The 26,127-nt window shown below is 45.8% G+C and overlaps 1 protein-coding gene across 1 annotated transcript in view; it reads left to right on the top strand.

Moving 5' to 3' along the window:
- Positions 1-26,127, top strand: part of SLCO3A1 (solute carrier organic anion transporter family member 3A1) — a 267,397-nt gene that overhangs the window by 7,235 nt on the left and 234,035 nt on the right. The window contains exon 2 of the mRNA XM_019504044.1: positions 25,352-25,817. Within this exon, the coding sequence (XP_019359589.1) occupies positions 25,352-25,817 (466 nt within the window). The remainder of the gene's footprint in view (positions 1-25,351; positions 25,818-26,127) is intronic.

Raw genomic sequence — 26,127 nt, 5'->3', positions numbered from 1 at the left:
AAAAGCCCAAAACAGAGGCACAGGTATTGAGTAGAAGGTTTCATAACTCAGCATCAAAATCAGGAGTGGAATCCAGGCATCATGGTCCCAGCTCAGCTTGGTATAATTAGCAAACACTTTCCCTCTTGACACCTATTTGCATTGCAGTATCTATCATGTGTCCCTCTCTCTAGTGCCTTTTTATACTGCTGCCCTCCAACCCTGCCTGCCTTCTGTGTAAAATCAGTGGCAAGAGTGAAATTCCTAGCGCATTTCCTGGAGTACCTGGCATTTCAACCTACCGGTCTGTAAGCTTCAATCCAAATCAGGGCCCCAGTTCTGTTGGATGCTCTCTAAACCCATAAGGAGAGACAGTGCCAGCCCCAAAGACTTTTATGGTCTAAACAGATACAACAGACCAAGGAAGAAGGAAGGTAATTTTATTGCTCTTGCTTTACAAATGAGGACCTAAGATATATAGAGGTTGCAACTTGCTCAATATCTGACGGCAAGTCCGGTGGCGCTGAGACCTGAACTCTAGTATCCTGTGTCTGATGTCAACGATTTACTTGTTTTCTGCATGCACAGTCCCACCAGTGTATTCACAAGGGCATGGCTTGCTCGTGTATGTATATCCCATTGCTTGGGAAGCAGAAGAGCAAAATGTTCCTTCCTTCTGCTAGTGGGGATGAGCTTTTCTTTGGCAAGCACTGATCTGATTTCCCTGCATTTGTAATGGACTTTGAAATAAATATGTCATCTTCTTGTTCTAGTATGCATCTACCTCATGCATGTTATTCTAGCTGCAGAAACAGTGAGTTCCTGGGTGACTGTCTCTGCAGAGGCAGAGCTCTGGCTGTGTTGAGTTCGACACAATCAGTTCCTTCCCCTCTGAGCTTCCCCTGGGCAATGGAGTGATGGGTCTTTTTAAACGAAATAATGTATTTAAATGCCATGTTAAACTCGTTGCCCCATAAACAACTGGGAGGTTTCACCCACATTACAAATAACACCTTAGTAGATTGGAAGTGAAAAAGCTTAAAAATCCAGTACACCGTTGCTTTATGGTGTTTAATAAAATAACAATAAAGTTTAATGAACTTGGACAGTTTTACTCAGCTGAGGTCTTTATCACACCCAGCCTTGTGGGTCTCTGAATCAGTTAAGGCAGTTTCACTTTCATGTTCTTGTCACTTTATTTGTCTCGGATACTGCAGGAAACATGTTCGCTGTCTGCCTCTTGCAGGGAGAGGTGGGCTGTTGGTTTGTTTGGAGGGAGAATCTTGAGCCATTTTACTTGGTCTTAAGTTTTATTTTTCATTTTTTCCAAACTTTAAATCTGGGGCCACATGAGAATTGGCAGAATCTCCCTTCGTATCTGGAGGAAATTGCTTTGAGGTGTGTAAAATATTACGGTAATGGTCAATAAGTTGAATTTTCCATCTACCCAAACGGATGTGTTTTACCCTTTTTAATATAAATTTGGAATACAATCATCAAAACAAGCCACCTATTGTTTTCTCTATTTAATGATGAGAATATTTGAAATAACAGGTCAATGTCTTATGTTGCAGTTCAGTGCATTACGTCGCCGCTTGCGAGAATAAGAAGTTCATGATTAAAAATGGTTCTTTCATCCTCTGGAATTGTATTTCCATCTTTCACTTCTTTTAAATCAGAATTTACTCCCATCTTCCCCCAAACGTTTTTCTTTAAATGTATTTGAACTCCATGTTATATTATATGTGGCTCAAATATTCTCTGCTGCCAGTGTGCCTCTGTGTTTCAAATGCTGGGAGGGCAAAAAGTATTTGGAAAAGCTGTGCTCACTGCAGTGCTTAAATTCATAGTGACAAGCTGATGGATACATGTTTGTGTCAGAGATCAGGATGGGGCTGTATGTTTTGAGTCACTGCAGCTGCAAAATTGCTTTATTGCTTCCAATCTCCAAGGGAACAATAGAGAGTGAAAAAAATACTGTGCTCTGTAACCCATCATGTTAAACAATAAATGTGTTTTTAAATGAGCCCCAACAGGAAAAATGCTGCAAAAATCTTTAAGGAAGAGGATCAGGATGTGAATGAGTTACTATTTCTACCCACTTCCTGTATCTCTGCCACTGAGCATAAACTGGCAAGGTCAACCAAACACTGCTGAGCAACAGTACTCCAGTGCAGCTAGGGCCAAAGGGACCGGTCCTGACCACGGCAAAACTCAGGAGACCCTGGGAGTTTGGGGCTTTAACTCTTAAGGACACAGCAGCAGGAGGAGCGCTTGTGCTGCTCCCCATATCTGGAGCTGGACAGGCTGGAGTGCAAAGGGCAAAATGCAAACAGGATCTCGCACTCTGAAATTTAATTTCAATTAAAAAAAAAAACTCTTGGGCAGAGAGTAGCCTGCTGCCTCTTTGCTTCTCTTATCTGTTTTCAACATTCTTGCAACTCTGCAAAAAATTTAGAAATCTTTTTGTCTCGGACCAGCACGGCTACCAAATATATCCTTGCAACTCTACAGGGATTTCTGCCCCCTTCCATCCCCCTACCACCCCGACAAACACACTGTTTTTTTTTTTCTTCTTTGTAAACCCAACATTTATGAACAGCCCTCATCATAATGAATTGGTATGCTCCAATGCTCCCAAGTGTCCATAGAGTAATAGCCAGCATTCAGGAGCAGCCCAGCAATAACATACCTAAATGAGCAGCACCCTGAGGCTTTATGTTGTGAGGGTCCAGCCTGATGTTCACCAGTGCTATAAGAACAAACCAGTGCATGTGGCCTAGTCCTTACCAGTAATTGTACCATAGCAAATCTAGGCATGCTCACAAATTTGTATGTCAGGCTTTCAAAGCGGGAATTATAAACAGGGAGTCAAAGCAAATGATTTGGAAAAAGTAAGAAAAATCCTTTTAATGACATCCTTTTTTATATTCCACTGATCTCATCCTGCCAATTTTGTGCCATATTAGTGGTTATCTTCTATTGCAAAGATGCATTTACTTTTCTCACACAGGCATTTTTATTGTGCATGATTTACTTATTTGAGATAGCAAATTAAAAGAGAGAGAGAGAGACCTGGAGCTAATTGGGAGACAAGGGTGGGGAGAAAAGGAGATGGAAGGCTCTTGGTCTCTATAGAGGCGAGCAGGGGTTTAGATTTTCAGTCCTATTGCCTGCTTCTCTGCTCATTTCTGAGCTGCAGGCAGAGCGGTGATTGTCACAACTTGTTTAGCAAAGCCGATTACCGCACAATTGCTCTCAAAGCTTTACATTTTCTTTTCTTAAAGTGTGTCTGTTGTGCTTGGTACAGTATGTGGCCATGGTACCTACTGGATTTATTCATCTCTCACAATGTTTAGGCTGCAGACCTCCACTTGCAGGAACAGAAGCGGTACGGGCAATTTGATGATCGTTCCGGTCTCGCAGAATCAGCATTGACCAGATTCCTGGAGTCTGGGATTCGGGGTGGTTTGTTGAGAGGCATGACACCTTTGCACACAAAGTCAAACTGAAGCCTCAATCGGTGCATTCCTTAATGGTTCTTGTACATATAGGCAAAAGTAACAAGTGTTAAACACCAGTGCTCTGGCCAAATTTTTCTATGTGAGAGATTGCTTTCTCCCTCCCTGAATTCCTCTTGCAGTTTTACTTGCAGAAGACGCTGTTTGTGTCCTCTTGTAAACCACTTTGCAGTGTTATTGTGAGCTATTACACAGGCACTAGGTTCCACCTCAAAGAGATGCATTTTAGTGGGGCATATTATTTTCATGCCAAGTGATTTTGGTTACTGTGTGTGGATGTACGTATATAGGGCTTGGGAACCACTGGGACAAACAACACTGTCAATGCAAGGTGATGCTGCATGTACTAAGCGCAGAAGGAATACATAATCTTACATAGGGCCTTAGTAAGGCCCTTCATGTGAGATTTAGAAGGGAAATAATGTTTATAATTAATAATAGCCAAGAAAGACCATATTCTTGTTTGTGTTTTCTGGATATACAGTCTTAAGAGCAGCTAATTGCAATGGGGCCTTTCATCCTCTTTGTGGGAGATGGGCAGCATGCCTTTGGAAGTTAATTGTGAGTGGCAATGCAGGTCTTTATGTCTGAAGTTAGTGCAGCCACCAGACGAGTGACAGCACCTTGAGCAGAAGGGAAACCTTGTCTCAAAGGGGGAATCCAATATATTTGGGTTTTCTACTCATTGCAGTATTAGCTCCAGTAAGTTCAAAGGCTGCTGCGGGTCACCGATACTCTGCCTTGATGTCTTCCTTTCAGGTGTTCAGCCTCTTTTAACTGTGACTACCTTCAGCAACATTTCTGCAGGTTATCAGCTGGTACGCTGGATTTCCCCAACCTCTGAGGACAAGAGAATGATCTGACCCCATGTTATACTTTCATCATCAGTCTGTTATATCAAATACCCTGCAACCAGTTTGAACGTTAGAATCACATGAATATGGCGCTAGCCTTGGGGGGGGGGGGGTTTGTTCAAGTCCTATGCTAGAGACTTGGCTTTGGATAAATACATTCCTTTAGAGTTGAGGTTCTGCTCATGAATGCATCTGCAGACAGATCTGCTTCCATAAATAAGCTCTTTGTTGGGAATGATTTGATAGCAGTTCTAAGTTAGCACTGTGGTCACTTACAAACCGTCTGCTGCACACGTGGCTTTGAATATTCCCCACTCGTAATTACCTAAAGCTGGCTGTCTTGATTGGACTCAGTCTTTAGAAGTTTGGACCCCTAGCACAGAACTACATTTTCTTTTCTTTTCTTTTTTTAACTATTATGTTGCCAAGGTTACTGTGTTGCTAGTGTCTTCCTGTTGGTATAAACCTAGTAACATAATATTAATAGGAGGTGGAAGTGGAAAGTTTCAGATCTCTCGTCAGTCTTTTCTTGTGAAATTATTTGAACTTTTTGATCTAGTCTCTTGTGAGCTGGGGCAGTGTTCATTGGCTTGGATCATTCAACTTGATTCTAACCTGGACAAACCTTTGCCAGCACTTGTATGTTGTCTTCTAATTGTTTAAATTGATGTCTAATCACTTATTCTAATGGTATGTGTTGGCTCCTGCAAACTTTGACCCCTGTGTCTGGAGACTGTTCTGTTTATGTGTTATGTCTTAAAACGTCGGGGAAGAGGCTTCATTTCTTTGCTGTGTGTTGGTGCAGCACTAAATGTAAGTCGAGTCCTTCCTCATCTTGTTTGGGGTTCTGGGATGACCCCAATATGTAAGTAACAACAGATTGTTTGCAGTTTTGGAGTTTTTCCTAAGAACTTGTGACCAAAATCTAACCTGTGCTACTGTCCCCTCACTGGATCTCTGCACAGGGTTCCTGCATTTTGCTCGGGATGTAATTTTGGAGGTTAGTAGGAGACACGGGCAGGAGGTCAGACTCAATGACCCATTTAGGTCCCTTCTGACCCTAGCATCTATGAATCTAAGAATCAGTTGCCTGCAGGATAACATTGCCCTACATGCCCATAAGAGCAGTTAAGGACTTTGAATATCCAGAGATTGGTGGATGGGGTGGTGTTGAGGGGCAGATAGAAGGCCAGTGCTTCATGTTTTTGTGGAAACCAGATGTGCTTTGGGAACTGTTTGGAGCCATTGCAAGTAGGGAAACCCCAGGCAATGCAGTTTCTTTGCTGAAAACTTCATGCCAATCTGAAGGAGGCCCTGGTGGGAGCCTGCAGGAGGGCATGTAGCCTCTGGGGATGACCCTGTGTGGATAGCCAGGGTCTTCACAGATCTTAGGAGACTTAAAGATTTGGGGCCCAGGTCCATTGCTTTTGGGAGGATGTGGACAAGCCTTCCCTGCCTGCATCCTCTGGATGTAATTGAGAAAACTACTTGTAAGGAGCTTCCAGGAGGATATCCAATGCCTTGCTTTTCTCCTGCAGGAGGCAGCATTGCCAACCCATGAGATTATCATCCAAGACTTGCTAGATTTCATGGTTTTATTGAATCTCGCTGTTAGTTGTTGCAAAGTACGTTTCTCCCTCTCGGGTTTGCAGAGGGAAGCTTGACGTGACACGAACCAAACCATCCCTAAAGGCCTGCAACCAGGGAGGCAAATAAAAAGATGCTAAGATTTGGTTTTTTAAGGGTCTGGTTTTGAAGCCACTGTTGTGATTTTTTTGAACACTTGAGGTTAGCAACATTGTTGCTGGCACGATCTGAACCCACCGATTTTAGAGAGAGCACCTCATCCTGCCGCCTCTTCACCACCCTCCATCTCCTTGTCCTTCCAAGTGATAAATGCTTGAAGCCAGTGGAAAATACTGGTTTTCATACATTGTTTCTCATTAATTCCTGGAAATTCAAAAAAAAGATGGAGTACCTTGAAAGGTTGAGCTGCTGGTTCTCATATGGAGTTGAGCATGACAGATGTTGTCCTGTCTCCATGCCTGGTGTTGCTTTCCTGTTTATGCTTGGCAGCTTGTTTTCATATCTGTAAAACTAGGATAATGCTACTTGCCTGCTCTACAGGTGTATTGAACTGTTGGACTGTCTGTCTGCAAAAGCACTTTGAACAGGTGTTGATCAAGACAGACAAAGATTTTTTTATTGGCTGAACAAGTAGAGTTGGACCTAAGGGACCGCATTGCCTGCCAGTGTCAGTGGGCACTGCCCTAGTGACGCTGATGGCATGTTGCCCATTGACAGAAGTGGAGAACTTGATCACAAAGGACATCCAGTTTAGCATGGGGTGTAATCTCTGTAATGCTGTGAATCATGCCTCTTAAAGAGCTCAGTAAAAGACCAGTGTACTGGAAATGCAAGTTTAAAACTAAAACAACCTCAGCTTTCTCCCCCTGCCTCGGGTTTGAAGTATGTAGATTTAGATGCTTTTCATTCACCTTTCAGCTTCCTGATGAGATCTAGACTCTCGGTATCTAAAAGGCACATGAATGGATTTTCCAAGGCGCAGTGTCATCATGGCTCTCCTTAGCCTGGTCCTGCCCCTTTGTGCATATACATGCCACCAAAGGAAGGGGATGGGGGGCAAGGGACACTGGCTTATTTGCTTGAAGCCAACATTGGCTATGCAGAAATGTTGGTCGTAATATTTTGGCAGTGACCGATCAGCATTCCTGCTGCATTCGGTCAGGTTTTAAAACCAACCTTGCTTTGTGGAGCACTGTCCAGAGTTATCAGGACCAAACTGTTTTCCTCCATGAGTCAAGGCTTTAATTTCCGTGCCCAGAAAAATCTCCTTTCATTTGTATCTCAGCAACATGACACCTGGCAGTCAGGAGAGCAGGCAACCTCATGTCAGATGATACTTTGGGATAGGGAGCAATTAATGGATGGATGGTTTTGTGACTAAGGCACTGGCTGGGAAATTGCACCTGGCTCTGTTCTAGACTTGCACTATGGCCTTTTGGGCATCTGTTGCCCATCAGGAAAATGGAGATGGCAGTGCTTCCCTACCTCCTGGGGGTGAAATCTGGATATGTCAAAGGGTGTGAGGGGCTGGAATACCACAAGGGCAGAAGCCATGAAAATGCCTCCGAGAGAGTGAGACCTTGATCTCAGCTGGAACCATCAAGTAGACCTTGATCTCAGCTGGAACCATCAAGTGGATCCTGTGATCAAAAATTAATCATATTAACAGTTTTTAACTACCAGCCAATTGTCTACTGTGGATTTGTCTGTCATTTTGCTGTTAACAAAAACATGGGTATTTTGTTCCTTCCAGTGTGCGCTCTCTCCATTTGGGCAGTCTGGATAGTTTATTTGGCTTTTCAGCTACTGCTGTTTTCAGTGCAAGTGTTACAGAGTGATACTTTGTACTTTGAAGAGTGCATCTGATCATCCTTTGGAGGAATTAACTGTTTCTTGCAGGTCAATAAATGTTGAAACTGAGAAGTTAAGTGACCTGCCAGATGTTTCACATCAGTTGCAGGGGGACTAAAATGCAATGCTCTTCTCTTGCAGTGTGATACACTACCCACCCCCTCACATTGCACAATATAACTGATTAGAACTCGGTCTGGAGGTTTGTGTTGCCACACTGCTATAACCGTATCTTAAATTATGTACCTTTGGCATAAAAAGAAATGGATGGGATTAGGAATTCTGAGCCTTTGCCCGTGCTATCCTCTGTATGGTAGCAACACGTTTCAGAGCATCTGAGCTTCTTTTGGCTGACATAAGTGTGCCTATGAGTATGGAAGCTCATTGCAAAGGCAGTGCACAGAGTTATACTGGATTAAGTTAAAGTGTGATTTTTAAAAAAAACCCCAACAGTTTAGTTAAACCAGTGAAAACACCAAGTAGTTATTCCTATTTTAGCTTAATTTATGTCTGTTGCAATGAGTGTTAAACCTAAACTGAGCGTGACAGGCTGAAATAATTACGTGTAGAGGTCTTTGCACCCATTTATTTAACTAAGCCAGAGCCAGTTGTATATGGTCGAGACTTGTTTTAGCAGCTGAATTTCCAGTCTGAGCCCATTTTGTGACAGGCAGGTGTATGTGAGCTGGAGGGCCTTGTCATCCTCTCTGGCTGCAGTGTCATAAAGATTTTTTATGGCCCCAGGCTTGGGGATGAGTGTGTTATGCTCCTCAGACCATATCCTGATAAACAGCCCCAAGAAGCACAAACAGTGCATGTTATGGCTGTTTACTCTTTTCCCATATTATAGCTGTGCAAAATATTTTGTAACCCTCTTCCTTTGAGTGCTTTCCTTTGGGAAGTGTATTCAGACATACATGAAAAGCTGACATAGATGTAATGCTGTAGGTAGACACAACCTTTGGCCCTATCCAAAGTAAGGAGCAGGCCCAATACTTAGTGATGCTTACAAATGCACAAAGCAGCCACTTCACTGATGGCTTGAAATGTCTTCTGCGGCTTGAAGAGCTGATCGTGCATAGTGCTGCCCTATGCTGTTGGAAGCTGAGTCTGTAGGATGGCTATCCTAGCTCTGGGATAGATGACTACTAAGTGTCTATGATGTTCAGAGCTTGAGGCTCATTCCTCTTTGCACCAGTGTTATGCTGGAAAGAGCACGCACAGCTGCCTTAATCCTGAACAGGAAAATCCACGAGCACGGTGAAGCTGACTCTGCGCTTCCTGGTCCTACCTTACTGCCCTAATATAACAGAAGTTTTGGGCCAGGGGTAGGCAGCTCCCAGCACGTGCCAGCATGTGGCACGCAAAGGCATTTTGCTTTGCACGCGTGCCTTGGGGAAGGAGACAGGGTTTCACTGCCACAACAAGACTGGACCCCTTTTGAGCCCCCCACCATCTGTCCCAACACACCAGCATCTTACAAGTCGAGGTTGGCACTCTGCCCAAAAACGTTGCTGATCTCTGTCCTGGGATGTGTTGGGAGTGTGCCAGGAATGGGAGAGGCTGTAGCCAAGGAGTGCTGCTTTTTCCTGCTGTGCTGCATTGCCCCTTGCTGCTGTCCTCATTGCAGTAGCTGGGCCCCCTTGCCAATTTTACCCATGTTGCTTTTTGGTGAGGCAGGTTGCTCATCGTCGGCAGCCCCTTGATGTGAGGATGACAATCTTCCAGTAAATAGGGAAGTCATCGGTGAGTCTGTAGATGACCGAGACAACAGGTCAGTACTGTTATTCTGGTTTGCTGAAGCAGAATGAGTCCTGGAGCCCAAAAGTGAGCCTGTGATAAAGCCAGGAATTTAACCCATGTCTCCCGGTATCTGTGCTTCTAGGACTGGTTTTTCTTCCCCCCATATTAAATGGTTATTGCCTCTTCATAGCCTTCTTCAGGTGGGCAAAAGGGCTCCCAAGTTTAGTGAGGAACAAAAGGAAAATGGGTAAAGGAATTGATGAGGTGATACAAAGATACAAGGGTACTTTGCGCATCCCATTCAGTATTGCCACCCCTAAGTATTCAAGAATCACAAGTTGGGGGGGAATCTTCTCAAAGTAATGAGCTCAGTAATAATAAGTGCATGTTCTTTTTTTCACTTTTACAGCTGACATGTTCAAACTTTTTTCCCTAACCACCAGGCTTAGACATTTTCATTAAAAGGAAGTTAAGATTTTTCAGGTAATCAACTGGTTCCAGCTGTGGAGGGTTTCTGAAAAAAGATGAACTTGCACCAAATATTATGACTCATGCTCAAGCTGGAAGAGTTGGCAACACTTTGGCCATCTTGTTAATTCCCTTTTAAATGACATCCTTCCTTCACAATGCTCTATTAGTTTAAATATTTCATGAACTGATTGGAGAATCATGCCCACATCTGTCGATAAGCTACATTTTTTGTGTGGTTGCAACCAGAGAGCCCTGCTGTGGGGATGGTGAGCAGAAATTGAGCATCAGGCACATTAACAGAGCCAAGGCAGCTGCAGAGATGGAAAGTAGTAGGGTTTGTGTCATCTTTCTGCCTCCCTTTCTCAGTATCTAGCCACTATATAATCTCTGCAGTCTTCTAGCTGCAAGGGCTGAATTCAGTTTGTGACAAAGCCTTTATTAATGTTGCTTCACAGTGTCCTGCATGTGTCACTTGTGTCCTGGTTCCCAGTCCTTGCCTGCCTGATGCGAATACTCCCGCGACCAGCTCTGCTGGCATCTTACACCTTGCATTTGCAGCACAGGCATGACAGTGACACAGCCTTTAGCCCTTAATTCATGTCTTGATCATCAAAGAAGCTAACGATGCTCAGTCTTTTGCATGACCTGTCGTCCTGCAAGGCTCAGGCCATGATTTCCTTCAGTGGTAATTAGCTTTTGCCGTCATGTTTCTTCTTTGCAAGCATAAAAGCAGTTTGATACAGGAGAGGTTTTACCTTCATTTACGAAGGTTGAATCATATATGTTGGGACTCTGCCTGTCTCTCCAGTGATCTTCCGCACCGTAGCAGAGAGAGACTTTGCCTTTCTCTCCATGGGTAAGGATTCTTTGTAGCCCGGAGTCCTGACATCTGCTTGGGATGACATGGGCATAAGCCTAGAATTGAGTCTAGGTGGGTGCTATAGTAGTGCTTATCGTAGTTCATATGTGGCCGCTTGCAGGTTCTGTAGGATGCGGTGTAAATCAATACATTTGTATCAATCACATTTGTATTCAAGCAGTCCTCATTCTGCTCCCCTGAGCACAGGGGGATTCAAGGCATCCATGGTAGAGCCAATGGGAACCTCATTAGTGACCATTTCAAAGACCAGTGCCTGATGTCAGTGCAAACAGGTGGTCTGATCCAGCTCCTGTTGAGTGAGCAGCTAAACTCCCATGTACTTCAGTGGAAACTCGGGGCTGTTTTTGTGCTGCAGCTAAATTAGTATGCTGGCGTTGTGTATACACTTGAGTTTACCCAGTGGCATGAACAGCCTGAATCAGACCCCATCCTTGAGTTTCTATGTTAAACCAAGCATTGCAGTTTATGAACGTTATTTAAGTTAATGTGGTATTTTGCATATTTATGATGCGCTTTAGATTAATAGTGATAGGATGTTTAATAATAATGAATAGTTGACACACAAATAGGGTGAACCTAGCATACAGCATTAAAGAGTAGTAAGTCACGCGAACTCTTGCTGTGGGTTTATGTACAAAATGTTTTTTAGACGCCAGAAAATCAGTTGCATTAACATCCTAGTGAATGGGTTCTGCATGGGTAGTGCACCTTGTTTGGGCTGAAAGCACATATATGGCTTCAGTGATTGTGCCATAGGCTGCAATTTTCACATCTGCCTGTTGGAGAGCCCAACCATGATATATAGCTGTGTGTTTGAATCCTTTGATTCTGGCTAGTCAAGTTGTGTGGTAAGAACAAGAGTCTTAGAGTCAGGGCTCCTGGGTTCTACGTCCATTTGCAGCTCTGTCACTGGGTTGCTATCCTGCTACTTTTGTGTGTGGGCTTGAAGGTGGGGAGCAAATTACAATCCTTAATCCCCCTACTTTCCCAGCTTTCCAGCCATGTCTTCCCGGTAAATCTTCTGTTCCCTGCAGCAGCGCCCTCTCAAAGGCATTCCGTCTGCTCCAGGCAGGTTACCTTATAAAGCAGCAGCTGTGCTTCCTCATGCCTCTGTGGGCAAACTTAACTGGCCCTGCCGTTCAACCCTTCTGAAGCTGTGTGGAGGTTTTCGTGTTGCTTTTAGTTCAGGGATAGAGCTAGGGAGTGTGGCTGAGGGGGGCAGTACCTGGCATGCTAAATTCACCAGATAGACATGCTCTTTTCTGTAATATGGAGAGGCCAACTCACTGGCTGTGTCCTATGCTGCGGATCCTTGTGTAGCGGACATTCCCGACTGGAGCACTGCTCTGCTAGTACATGTCTGGATCATAGACTGCCGCTTTCCTGCAGCATGCTTGATGGCCTACATGGGCCTATGCCTTCCCTGATAAGTTAATGTTGCTCTGGGTGAAACATCCCATTTCTCTAAGGCAGACAGCTGAAGGCCTCCTTGCTTTGCTTCTGCCTGTCTGTGTTGCCCTCTTGTGTGTCTCCATGTAGGACGTTTGCTTTCCCTTGTGTCACTGATGGACCCCTTGCAAGAAGAGCTGTTTCAAAATGTGCAGAAATGTTGCATGGTGCATTACAAACCACTGGCCCAAACAGGTTATCTTCCATGTGTGCTGACTGCTCTGGTAACAACACCCCCCCGGTGTGTCTCTGTTAACACATGGGGTCTAGCTGTGAGCAGACTGAAGGGTGACACACAAGCATCTGTGTTTCTCTATGCCCTATACATATTTTAAGTGCCTGAGAAAGTAGCTCAGTACTGACTGAGACACAGAGGGAGGATGGATTTGCCAAAGCTCTGAGGACAGGCCCAGTCTCAAACTCATCCAGGGTCATGTCAATGCAAGACAACTCTGTATAGATTTCACACATAGGAAGATACATCTAGTACATATGAAGCTTAAGACACCCATCTGTGGGCCGTATCTTCTAAGAGGCTTTATAGAAATTGCAACAGGGGAAACGTGCAGCAAGCAATGCCTTAGAGAATTTTGATGGCTTAGATTATATCAAGTGATATTATTGAGCCCCGTTTCTTGGTCTCCCTTGGCTGTAATAACATTTGGAATTGTAGTCATTTTTTCTTGAGAGGACAGGTTGGATTCTTGTTTAAAATGCTTGTGGTGACCCCAGGAGATGCATGTTTTCTGTTGCAGCTTAAATATGTCTGGCCAATGCAGGTAAAAATGCTGGCTGGAAACATCCTTTACTGTAAGTCACTGCTGCCTACAGTCTAACATCTTGGGAGCCATTCCTTAAGCTAGTATAGCAGGTTGCTCACCCTGCTTTTGGGTGGGGGAAGAGACTCATTTCTCTGGCAAGTAACATGCACAATGCAGATGGCTGCTGAGGTGCTCAGGGGGTCTTGGATATTAGAAGTGGTCAGAGGCGAGGATGGTTTGGTGAGCAGGAAACAGAAGAGGCAGGCCAGGGTGCTTTAGGAAACACAATTTATCCCATGTCTCTCCCAGCTGCATACCTGGGGTGCAGGTTCATGAGTATATCTGGGTATGTTTAAAAGTCTGCCTGCCTGTCTGTTGCCCAGAAGAAGCAAGAGAGGCCAATGTGAATGGCTAGGGACAGACATTCAAAAAGCCTGAGCCTGAATTGATTCAGTCTTTGCAGGCTAGTTTAACCTGGCTAGGCAAAATCAGTTTTGTAACCGGACAGACAATCCAGAAATGCAGGCACGTGCCTGCAGTGGCTCAGGCTAGAAACTGGGGGGTGCTAGACCAGCCCACCTTCTGAGCTGAGGCAGGGCATGGCCAGGCCCCAGCAGAATGCTCTGATTATTCCCCCCCATGCTGAGCTGCCCATCAGGGAATGTTTAATCTCCCATTCCCCACTGGTTCTCCTTGGTAAGTCACAGAGCATCTGCCTGGCCAGTTCTGGGCGCCGCACTTCAGGAGGGATGTGGACAACATGGAGAGGGTCCAGAGGAGGCCACTCGCATGATCCAGGGACAACAGGGCAGGCCCCACGAAGAGAGGCTACAGGACCTGAACCTGTTCAGCCTTCACAAGAGAAGGCTGAGAGGGGACCTTGTGGCCATCTATAAACTCACTAGCGGGGACCAGCAGGGTTTGGGAGAGACCCTGTTCCCCCGAGCACTACCAGGAGTAACTAGAAATAACCGCCATAAGTTGACCGAGAGTAGATTCAGGCTGGACATCAGAAGGCAGTACTTCACAGTCAGGGCGGCTAGGATCTGGAACCAATTTCCAAGGGAAGTGGTGCTGGCTCCTACCCTGGGGGTCTTCAAAAGGAGGCTAGATAATCACCTAGCTGGGGTCGTTTGACCCCAGTACTCTTTCTTGCCATGGCAGGGGGTCGGACTAAATGATCTGCTCAGGTCCCTTCCAGCCCTACCAACTATGAAACTATGACTACAAGTCTCTCCCAGAGCTGCAGCTGGTGAGCAGAAGGGAGGCGCCAGCCCTGCTTTGGAGCACAGAGCCCCGCCCAGCCCAGAGAGCATGCTGGGATGCTGGGGGTGTCTGGTTAATTTATGACCCCTGCCACCCCCAGTGCTCCTTCCTGCCTATGGCAGGGGGTCAGACTAGATGATATGTCTAGGTCCCTTCTGACTCATTGATTCTATGATTCTATGATCTTAAACCAGCAAGGGGTGTGGGACAGACATTGCATAAACCGATTTGAGCCAAATCAGTTACATCTGATACTACATTCAACCGGGTTTATCTCAAACAGGTTTCAGCCATTTTCAAACTGCACTGAACATCTGTTACAGGTTTAAAGCAGTTTCTGATCACTTAAACCGGTTTATGTGTAATGTGTGTCCCTAGCCAATGAGAGCAGGAGCATATCCCTTCCCCTCCCTACCCCCCACACACATAAAGGGTTAGACTGTCTAACCTAGTGGAGTCTTTTGAGCAATCTGTTCCCATCCTGGGGGCCTTGTAGGAAGAGCGAAGATGTGAATCAAAGAAATGGCTGAAGAGTCTAAAGATGGCAGCTCTTTGGTTTGGTTTCTCTGGCTCTTCGAGGAATCTCAGGTTCTACAGATCTGCCAGGCAGGCTCTGGGGGAGGCCATTCTCCTTTGTTTTTCCTTCGGGAGTATAGTTACCAGGCAATTATTTCACACCCTGTAGCACTTCAGATATGTGTCTTCCCGACCAATCTCTTGCCATGTAACTGAGAAAATGTATTTTACATTAAAAAGAGCCTTTAAAAAAAATTGCCCTGCAGACACAAAGTCAATGTGTTTTCTATATATAACCCTGCATTATTAATACAGTGAACTTATCTTCAGACTCTGTGGGTGAATATGAGTTGATCATTGGAGATACGAACAATATGATATTTATTTTCAGTGCACTGGGCCTGACTTCATAATGGTGTCCCTTGCCTTATATTCATTTCTTAGCGATAATGCAGAACAATAGTGTAAAGCAGGTTTGTGTGACCTGCATTTCTGCAGAATATCAGTATAAAATAAACAGTTGACAGGGATGTGCAATTTTACACTGGCTCAGAGATGCCAAGATCTGTCAATTGTGAAGAAACAGAATGATATATATCAGCATATATTATTGAAAGATGACCTCATACTGATATAATAAAAGTTCCTGTTTTGTTTTGCTTTTTCTTAGTGAGGGGAGTAAAAAATATGTTGCTTTAGCTCTGAATCTTTGAGATGATCATTGATTTTTATCTTTGTAATTTGTCAATTCTTATGTTAAGCAAGATCTTTTCTCCTCTGGTTCTAAATATTGGAAAACACTTTATGGAGCTGACATACCAGACTTCTGCGGCACAATTCTTTTCAGGTACTAAAGCCTCTTGAAATTGAACAAAGGGTAAACTTCTTATCTATACATGCATAATTTGAGCTTTTTTGTGTATGTAAAGAGAAGGAGAAGGTGGTATAATCCATGTTATATAACTGATTTAGAATATTATGATTTTTAATTTAGTACAGATATAGGAGATACTGCTCTACTTGGTGACTCTTAAGTACGTCTTCTTTCATATAGACGGGACAAAACAGTTTAGGTCCTCGCTAAGAATCTTTCTAGCTACATTTGAAAAAATTAAAGGCTAGGCTATATCAGCACAAAGAATTACTGATCTGATCTCAGCTTGCAATCAAGTCCTTGGAACAGGTTACCCAAAGAGGTTGTGGACCCTCCATTCTTGAACATTTTTAAGACCCGGCTAGACAAAGCCTTGGCTGGGATGATTTAGTTGGGGGGTGGTCCTGCTTTGAGCAAGGGGTTGGACTAGATGTGACCTCCTGAGATCCCTTCCAGCTCTCATTTTCTATATTTCTATAACTCATTAGTTGTTTCATTCATAAATAAGCAGGGAGAGAAATACCTAGACTCTTATCTTGTTTATGCTACTGTAAGGGTAATCAAATTCTGGCCTAAAGTTATACCTCAGGGACTGAACACTAGGGCTGTGCAAAATGGCACCGTTCCATTTTGCCTTGAGTTTCAACGGTTCGATGGAACAGTGTTCTGATTCAAATTTCATTTCGAGTCGAAACAACTGTTTTATTCCATTGCATCAAAACAGGTTGTTTTGATGCTGTTTTGACATTTCGTTGGGGATGGGAAGTCAGCCCAGCTGGGCTACTTTCACATCCCCCGTGCTAGATTGTGCCAGGGGCGGGAGGCAGCCCAGATGAGCTGCTACCCTGTCTCCTGTGCTAGATTGCGTGGGGGGTGGGAGGCAGGAGGCAGCCCAGCTAGGCTTCCTCCCGCCCCTCGCCCCATGTGATCTAGCACTGGGGATGGAGAAGCAACCCAGCTAAGCTGCCTCGCCACCCCTGGCATGATCTAGCACGGGGGGTGGGAAAGCAGCCCAGCTGGGCTGCCCCCCAGCCCCGGCACAATCTAGCTCAGGGGATGGGGAGTCAACTGGGCTGGGCTGACTTCCCATCCCCAGCCTATGGTCAAAATGTTTCGACTAGCCTCATTTTGTTTTGAGGCTATTTCAATGGCCTTTGTTTCGTTCTGATTTTGCTGTTTCAACCTCAAAATTGGTCGAAACAGTGTCGAAATGAAACGGCCAGCAAAATTTCACACAGCCCTACTGAACACATCCCAGGAACCACCAAGTGCTTTATCCCTTAAATAATCAGGCCCTGAGAGAGACATGAGACCACCAGTGAAGCCTGGTCTCAAGCATGAGCAGATAGCAGCAGCATGGCGAGGAGTGAGGGAAGATGACTAGAATGGGTTAAGTGAGGATCAATTTTGAGGCAGAAGTAGTTGTCTGTAAGAGCAGAGATGGCTGTTCCTGATGGTGCAGGATTCAGGGCGGGGGGACAACATGAGTAAAGGGAGATGAAGTAGTCAGTCTGCAAAATGCTGGGTGCTCTCAACAGTAGGGTCTTTAGTGGGATCTGAGAATACTCAACATCTTAAGGCTTGGTCTCCAAAAGAAGCACTAAGTATTGGGAGGACTGTAGGACAGATGTGAAGTCTGTAAAAGTAACACAGATTTGGAAAGGGTGAAGCTGTGCTTCAGCCATTAAAATGTGTGCGCCTCTGTATCTCATGCATGGTATGTATTTGCATAAGGGTGCTTGTATCCATGATGGTATTCTTGACGGCCCTGGAGATTGATGGGTGCTTGTTATGGTTTTAGGGTAAGGCCTCATGGGTTAGGGTCAGGATTATGGTTTAGGGTCAGGATTCGTGACTGAAATCCTGTGGTTCTCTCCCTTTTAGATCTGGACCGGTTTTGTTGTCCACAGTTACCTCTGCAGGTCTTACTGGATTTAGGATGGGTAGTTCTTCTCCTTCAGGACCTGTGACCTAGCATAAATACAGTGATCAGGCGGCCTTTACAAAGCTTGGCATTGTTTAATCTTGACAGGACAAAGAAAGCAAGAAAAGTGAGGAATAATTTTATAATGGCAGAACATCTATATACCTGTACATTTGCCTAGAGCTTACTGTTCCTATCGAAGCTTAGGAAGGCCTAATTTCTTCTGCCCCAAGCGGGTCTTGGTGTGTGTCTGTCTGTTCCCTTCAGACATTTATCTGGCAATAGCTCTCCCTGAAAGTTTCCAACAGAGTGCGTTTTTCATCAGTTTTTTCAAGCCTTGGCAAAACAGCTGTGTATCTTGGCTGGATCCTGGAAGGAAAATCCTCATAGCTAATAACTTAGGCATTGTCTAGTAATTCTCTTGATGTGTTTACTGGGAGGTTGCCTATCTCAAGCCATTGTGTTGCCTTTGAGTTTGTTTCCCAACAAAACCAATATGCTCGTATAGTAAACTTCTGAATGTTCAGCTTATCGTAATCATAGGTGAGCACCTTTTCAGCCCTGTCGCTGGTTGTGTAACAAGTGCAGGATGACTAGGGAAGCTGCACTGGATGGCAACTTGGGGGGTGGGGGTGGGGGGTGGAGAGGGCCAAAAAGCTCTAGCTGCTTTTGCAGCCACATGAATTCATTAGCGGGACAGCAGCAACCAGAAGTCCCTTGAGTGTAGAAGTTGTCCTGGGTGCCTGGCTGCATTGCTATACCTCTGCCCGTCACACACAATATTCAGTCTTATTTATCCTCAGCAGTTTAAGTAAATTAGACTGGTTGGCTGAGAGCTGTGATTCCCAGTGTGCTGGGAAAGCGCCTGCATAGAAAATATGAACAGTAACAATGATCTCCTCTTCTGTCTGACAGAGAGGGGGGTCCCAAACACAAACGCAAGCTGTTTGCTTGAGTCACAAATGGAAATTTAATGAGGTTTGATATATTTTTGCACATACGAAGCTATATAAAAATAAACGGGATAGATGGGGATGGAACAATGTTCCCAGCCTGGGAGAGTCTGTCTTGAATAGATGCTGATCATTTAATCTCAGATAAAGTCTCTGCTATGCTAACTGTGATATTGCAGAGAGCCTGAATATTTATAGGTCAAAGCCAATGTCAAAGCAAGAGCTTGGCTGCTGCTGCTTCTGCTGCTGCCACCCTGGATGTTACACAGTCGCACTTCTGGTGTTCTTTGTTTAAAGACCCAGCATATCGCCTGTTTTCCCGAGTAGCTCCTGTCTTTGCTACAGGAACTAGTTGGAGATTTTGGAGGACACTTCATGTGGCCATGCTGATGTCAGCCACTTGATTCACAGATCCCAGTTTTCTTGCGATACTGGCAGCTAATCTGCTGCATTTTTGCCCTTCTCTGCAACAGAGGCCAGCTAGCAAAAGGCCGTGTTTCAACCAAAGGAGAGTGCCCATAGTCACTTGCACAATACCAGGAGAAATCCAGCTAGGTCAGGCCAATATATATGTACGAGGGGAATAGGGGGATGCATTCCCCTCTGGTTTTATCAGCAGAGGGGAGCTGTTTTCAACATGCTCTGTCTTACTTTAACCCTAGCTATAACCACCACATCTCCATTGTTTGAGGAAGTGAAGTAAGAGACTGCTTGGGGCTATGGGTGTCGTAGGAGCATGTAGCAGGAGGGGAGCAAAGCCACAACTGATTCAGTGGAGGTTATTTGTTTAATTGAATGAGAGAATTGTTGAGACTTTGAGCCACTGCCATATTAGCTATTAGAAAAACAAAAAAGTAAACCAAAGCAGCCCCACGGGAATAAGAGCAGGAAAGACCCCGGACTCCTGGCTTCCTTGCCTAGGTCTGTTATAGCCTTGTCAAGCAAATGACATAGGCTGGGATTTTCAATCTTAGCCAACAGAAGTTAGACCCCTGAAAAGGGGTTTGTTTGTTTTTTCCTACCGGTGTTCAACCACTATAGTGCATATTGTCTTTAGAAGCGCAGAACTCGAATTCTCACTGAAGACTGAGCTACTTTCTCAGGTGCTTGAAATATGCATATGTGGTGGAGGTCTGAACTTAGCCAGGGTGGAACAGTTTTGGGGAGCAGCTTCCAAAGCTGCAAAGAGTAGTTTGCTCCCCCTTTGCAAATTGGTCTTTCTGACTTGACCCTTCTGAGCCAGGTCCTCCTAGCAACTGAATTCAACTTTGTTGTGTGCCCCCGCACCATTGAATTGGGCTTTCTGTGCCTCAGTTTACACACCTGCTAGGTTGAAGCTGCAGCTCTTCTCTACCTTCTCAGGGAGTGCAGGTCCTCAAAGAAGAAACACTAGTGAAGCTATTGTTCTGTTGCAAGGAGCATCCCGGAGGGGACAAAAGGGCCAGTGATACCAGGGGAAGGTGGAATTGCTCTGCTGGTTTCTTCCTTGGGCCAGGAAAGCACAGAGTGGATGTTGGGTGAACTCTGCCTCTGCCCCTTGGGATGCTTATGCATTAACAAGCTAGCTGTCCCTAGCAGGGAAGGCTGTTCAGAGCAGCCTACTTAAACCAGAAGCAGTGTAGTTCCATTTACACAGCTGCGTGGGTGGGCTAATTAGCTTGAGGCCTGGCTATAATTGGCAAAGTCCTTCAGCAGTGCTAATTAGGCCACCTGTGCAGATTGTGCTTCTCCAGGCAGGCTGCTTCACCTCACTCCAGCACTGTGCTTGTGGGTGCTGCCTCAGGGACCTGCCTGCACCCCTTCCCCGTGCTCTTGAGATGGCTTGCTTTGGCTACTTGTCTCCACTCTGCACAGCCAGACCCAGAACTGAGCTCTGAGGCTGTCCTCCCACCGCTTCTCTCAAGGATGCTGAGCTGTTGGCAGTGGGGCAGGTGGCACCCACAGAACAGCTGTTTCCCTTCATCTCTGGTCTTGGTGCTGGTGGATGTGGTGTAGTTCTTAGTGGCACTCCTCCTACCTAGACACAATCTGTGTTGCTCATATAGGTGTAACCTCAGGGCACTTGTACATGTGATGAAAATGTTGCTGTGTGTGGTGTAATGGCATACACTTTACACATAAGCAAATGTGGGGGGTTTTAAATGAGTTTGCATCATTACGAACTACACCATCTCCCAATGTAGTTCAGTTTGCAACATTGCAGCTTGGAACGTTGCAGCCGTTAATCTGTCAGCTTGCTCCCCCGCCGGGTGAGTGGCGTGAGCCCTGAGCTGCCCTTGCTTTGCCTGTCTGCCTCACTTGTTGCTATTATTGCCGTTGTTGTGTTGTACCTGCTAGACAAACCAGAAAAGGGTGAAGCCAAATGAAATATCTGGCCCATTCCCTTAATGCACAGGTGTAAGAATGTGCTCCAGGCTCTTTGCCAGAGCCTCAATCTGGTAGTGAATGCGAGTGCCTTGCTTGGGAAATACATTCCCCCCTTCTGGCTTTTTAAAGGCAAATATTTTTCTTCCTTTGCCCACCTGCATCTCTTGCATTGACCCAACAGGGTGCCAGAGTTACACGTGTGCAGATGCATCACATTTCATTTGACCCGCTGATGACCAGGTCAGCTGTGGAATTCAGCAGCGCAGCCCTCGCATTTTGGTACTTCTTCAGCAAAGGCAGCTGGGGAGAGATGCTTGCAGTAGAAGTGACTTCTGCAAGGAGATAAACAACATTGTTCTGCCAATGGGAGCATCTTTCTACCCAGCCAGCTGTAGTCCAGTTGAGAGAGCAGTAGGGATCAGGCATTCTGGGCACTATTCCCCAGCATCTCATTGACTTACTGTGTGTTGTGGGGCAATTGTTTCACCCTCCTGTCTCTGCTTCAAACCTCTAATCAACCTTTTAAATCGAGGTTTCTTTCCTCTCCCGTACCTGTTTAGTGTCTCTCTCTCTTGGTTTCCAAGGAGGATATGAGAACAATGCTGCCTCTGTTAGATTACCAGTCTGACTCTGATCGCAGATTCTGGTCGTCAAAGCACAGTAGCTGATTTCACTAGAGAGGGTATGGGATGTGGTGTGCATCGGAGAGCCGCAGGAGGAACACAGGATTTTTGCAAATCGCATCATTGTTTCCTGTAGTTGCGTGACCTGCATTTCAAAGTGACCAGCACCTGGTACTTCCAAGAACATTTTCACTCCTCCATGATCCAAATGTCCAGTAGCCTGATCCTATAGTTTTGATGCAAGAAGAAAATCTTTTAGTTCATCCCTTTATGACTTGAGTTGTGAGGTTTGACAGGTTTTTCCCCCCTTAATGCTACTACGTTCCATAGCCCTAAATGATACTCAGGTTTATGATGTGTTATATCTTTCTTAAGAATGCAGCTATGATTTTTGAGCTTTTTTTGCAGCAAAACTACATGCTACATCTATTTAGAGCCCTCTTCCACCCTGTGGGGTTGGCCCTTTTGGCTGTGTTTGGCCTGTAGCTTAGGTAGCTATCAGAACTGCTCTTATGCTGCACTCTAGGGCTACGGGCAGGCATTACACATAAACCAGTTTAAATGATCAGAAACTGGTTTAAACCTGTAACAGAATGGATGTTCAGTGCACATAAACCAGTTTGAAAATGGCTGACACTGGTTTGAGATAAACCTGGCTGAATGTGGTATCAGGCTTAACTGGTTTGAGTCAAACTGGTTTATGCAATGTCTGTCCCAGACCCCTTCCTGGTTTAAGTTTAATCAGAGTCCTGACATGCTCTCTGGGCTGGGCAGGGCTCTCTGCTCTGCAGCAGGGCTGGCCCCTCGCCTCTGCTCCCTGGCTGAGGCACCTGCCTGCCTTCCCCCTCACCACTCCCGGCTAAGCAGGGATTCCCCCATCCCCTCTGCCTTACGCAGACACAGCATTAGCTAGCTAACCACCAGCTAGCAGGCCACATGATGGCTATGGTCCCTGCTGTGGCAGATGGGAGAAAGGCAGAATCAGCAGGCAGCTGGTAATGTCCCTTTGTTGTTTTCTTAATGGGGTGATAAACACTGAGTTATCAGTACCCTGCTGGGCTGGTGTGTGTGAGGGGGGGGACTGTCTAATTAGAGCTTCCTGGGGCCTGGCCACATACCCCCTCAGCTCAGTCCTGTGGAAGGCAAGGGAGGGCTGCCCTAGCTTCCCCCAGCTTCTAGCCTGACAATTGGCAAAAGTTGATTGTTCTTATTGCTGAAAGGTGTATCGTTATGCCATAACAGCATCCTGGAGTACCCTCCAAGAGACCCTTTATCACCTTCCTTTGTCGCAGTTTTGAATCCACAGTGGGCAGTTCAGGACCAGCAGAAGCATGCGTAGCAAAATGATCAGATGTGGTGTAGAGATACAAGAAGTAGTAGTTCAGGACATCCTTAACACTTAGCACAATCTGGTAATCCAAGAAGAACAGGATACCCTCCTTTCTGCTAGACTGAGGTTCTTTTCTTGATGGAGATGTTGTCATGAGAATAAAAATACACTGGGTTTTCTTCTGTGTGCGCAAATGAGTGCGGCTGAGGAATTCGGTGCTGAAATGACTCGACTCTACCAACCAGTTTTACTGTTGCATAAAACCAACATGTGTGTTTCATTGCATCTTGTAAATCTCAATTGCCTGTCTCCTCGAAAGCCTCTTGTTCTTGAAGATACCACATTAATTAATCTGGAAAATTCTCTTACAGTGCTTGTTCAGTGTCATTTTTATTGTTTTTTGATGTGGAAACTTTATGCAGAGCTGAACTCCTTGTTTTTGTGGCTGCCTCTCGGGTTGGTTACATGACATACTGTTGCCGTGTCGGCCAAGCGTCAGCATGTCAGCGAGGTTAACTCTGCTACTTGATAATGGCAATTAGTTCAGATGGAGCCAGATCAGATGCCTGGCTTAGTGTGTGTTTTGTTCAACTGCTCCATGGGAGAGTTTGGTTTCAATGTGAAACCCATGGCCCTAAAAGGGAATAAGGCCAAACAAAAATTGGCTAGTCCTTGACTGTAGACTAGAGAATACACCATGGCAACAGGCAATACACATAGACCAGCTTCCCTGAAAAACCTGTTGGCTTGTGTTGGGGTGTCATAAACTAGCACTTGTTCAAAAGAGCATATGGTAAAGCTAGCAAGTAGACACTATATGTGCATGGGCGACTAGTGCCACCTTAGTCAGGGGAGGCATGTGCCCCCCCAGTGGTCCCCACGTAGCCAGTCTCGCCGACCTGGGGTGGGGGGGTATCGCCTGTGGCTGATTGTGCCAACCAGGAAGTGGGCACAGCACTCCGGGAAGTGGCCACAGCGCTTCATCCAGTGCTCCCACCCCCCAGCCAGTGCTCACAGGGGGGCACTGGCCCTCTCGCCTGCCCCCCCTGCCCGTTGCCTGAGCGGAGAATGCGGCCTGTCAGGGAGTGCACCAACACACTCAGGGGGTGCACATGCACCCCCGTGCATCCCCGACACATTGCCACTGAATATGTGCCATTCTTTAAGAAGACACTTGAATGAGTTACATGTTTATCATTCAGGTTTCAGTTTTGGCAGCAACTTTTGCATGGTGACTTAGGAACTAGGACTGTGTGAAGCTTTGGTCCCTGATTCCAGTCAGTGGAGATTTGGCCTGATTTAGTGGCCGAATCTCTGAATCCGAACCGAATCAGGAGACCCTTTAATCTCTCTGGATCGAATTGGAACCATCTGAATCAATTCAGAGAGATTCGGAAAATTTTGGCGATTCAGATATAGACACCACTTTAAATGTTTTTTCAACATACCTGAAGGTAGAAGGCGGCTCGTGAATGCTGCGATGCTGAGGCACGTGGAGTGTCCCGCAGGAGCACAGGGGGCTCCCCAGCACGTTTGGCAGCAGACCCAGAAGTGAACCAGAAGCACTTTCGGTCCACTTCCGGGTCCGCCTGGGAGCATGCTGGGGGGACCCCCCTGCACCCTCCCAGTTTGGCAGCTAGTGCCTCCTGGGTCTGGTGGACATCCGGGGGCCCTTGCAGCTGATTGCCGAGCTGGAGAAGCATGGAGGGGCCCCCTGTGCACTCTCCAATAGACCCAGAAGTGGACTGGAAGTACTTCTGATCCACTTCTGGGTTAGCCGCCAAGCACACTTCTGTGGCATGCTGCATCTGCCCCACCATCACAGCAATCACGAGCTGTGCCTGGTACCTCTAGATATGTAGAAAAAACATTTAAAGCTGTGTCTGTGTCTGAATTGCTGATTCTCCAAATCAGTATCAAACCTTCAGATTTGGATTTGGCTGAATTGAATCGGGGTCAGTGATCCGAATCAACAAATTGAATCGCTGTCCCTGATTCGGGCCGAATCCAAATCCGAATTGAAACACACACCCCTATTAGGAACCCAGTTCTGATGGACAAGTCTGTAGGACTTAAGCTCCAGATTCATAAAAAGGTTAGCTGGCACTTGAAGGTCTAGATGATATTGCCACTTCTTTGTTCTGGGGTAATCCTGGAGCTGTCATACCTACCCTTAGCACCTTGTTTTGCGAGCAGCACCATTTATGCCACGTGCTTATTAGTAGTGCAGTGGCTTGGTCCAAACTCCAGTGAAATAAATAAAAGGTCTTCTAACTTCTTCCTTTGGAGGAGGCCCGCAGGTGTGACCAATTGTGAGTAAGGGTGGTAGGATGTGCCCCTGGAGTATACAGACCTTAATTCTGTTTAAGTAATTGCCTCTGGTTTTCTCCCTCTTTTTGCAGGTGAGTGTTTTGACCACCTTGGAGCGACGATTCAACCTTCAGAGTGCCGATGTGGGCGTGATCGCTAGCAGCTTTGAGATTGGGAACCTGGCCCTTATTCTCTTTGTGAGCTACTTTGGAGCCCGGGGACACAGGCCACGGTTGATAGGGTGCGGAGGGATCGTCATGGCCCTGGGTGCCCTCCTGTCTGCACTGCCTGAGTTTCTGACCCACCAGTACGAATATGAATCTGGAGAAATACGGTGGGGGGCTGAAGGGAGGGATGTGTGCGCTGCCAACGGGTCCACCAGCAACGAGGGACCAGACCCAGATCTTATCTGCAGGAATAGGACTGCCACCAACATGATGTACTTGCTTCTCATTGGAGCACAGGTCCTCCTAGGCATTGGTGCTACTCCTGTACAGCCTCTAGGAGTTTCCTACATCGATGACCATGTGAGACGGAAAGATTCCTCCCTATACATAGGTAAGACTTTTTGAATTTTCCTACTGAATGCAATCGAGATGCCCCTGATTACTGCAGCTCTCCCTGCTTGGTTTATGTGATGCCAATAGAAAGAAAATGTAAGACTTCTCAGTACTCCCATGTCTGAAGGGAACTTGACTTTGGTCTACGGAGAAACACTATAACGAGCAAAGCCCTTCTACGGATACCATGGCAGGGAAATGCAGAGTTCTTTGTAGTAGTGATCACTGGGAAATATTGGTGATTTGTCATGGGATTGATGCCATAACGAGGCAGTAGATAATTAGGAAGATGTTTCCTTAAAGCCCTC

Source organism: Gavialis gangeticus, unplaced genomic scaffold (assembly GCF_001723915.1).
Source record: "Gavialis gangeticus isolate Ggan-Ray unplaced genomic scaffold, GavGan_comp1, whole genome shotgun sequence".
Classification (NCBI taxonomy): domain Eukaryota; kingdom Metazoa; phylum Chordata; order Crocodylia; family Gavialidae; genus Gavialis; species Gavialis gangeticus.
The sequence above is the reverse complement of the archived record's forward strand: the minus strand, read 5'-3'. Positions and strand labels throughout refer to the sequence as shown.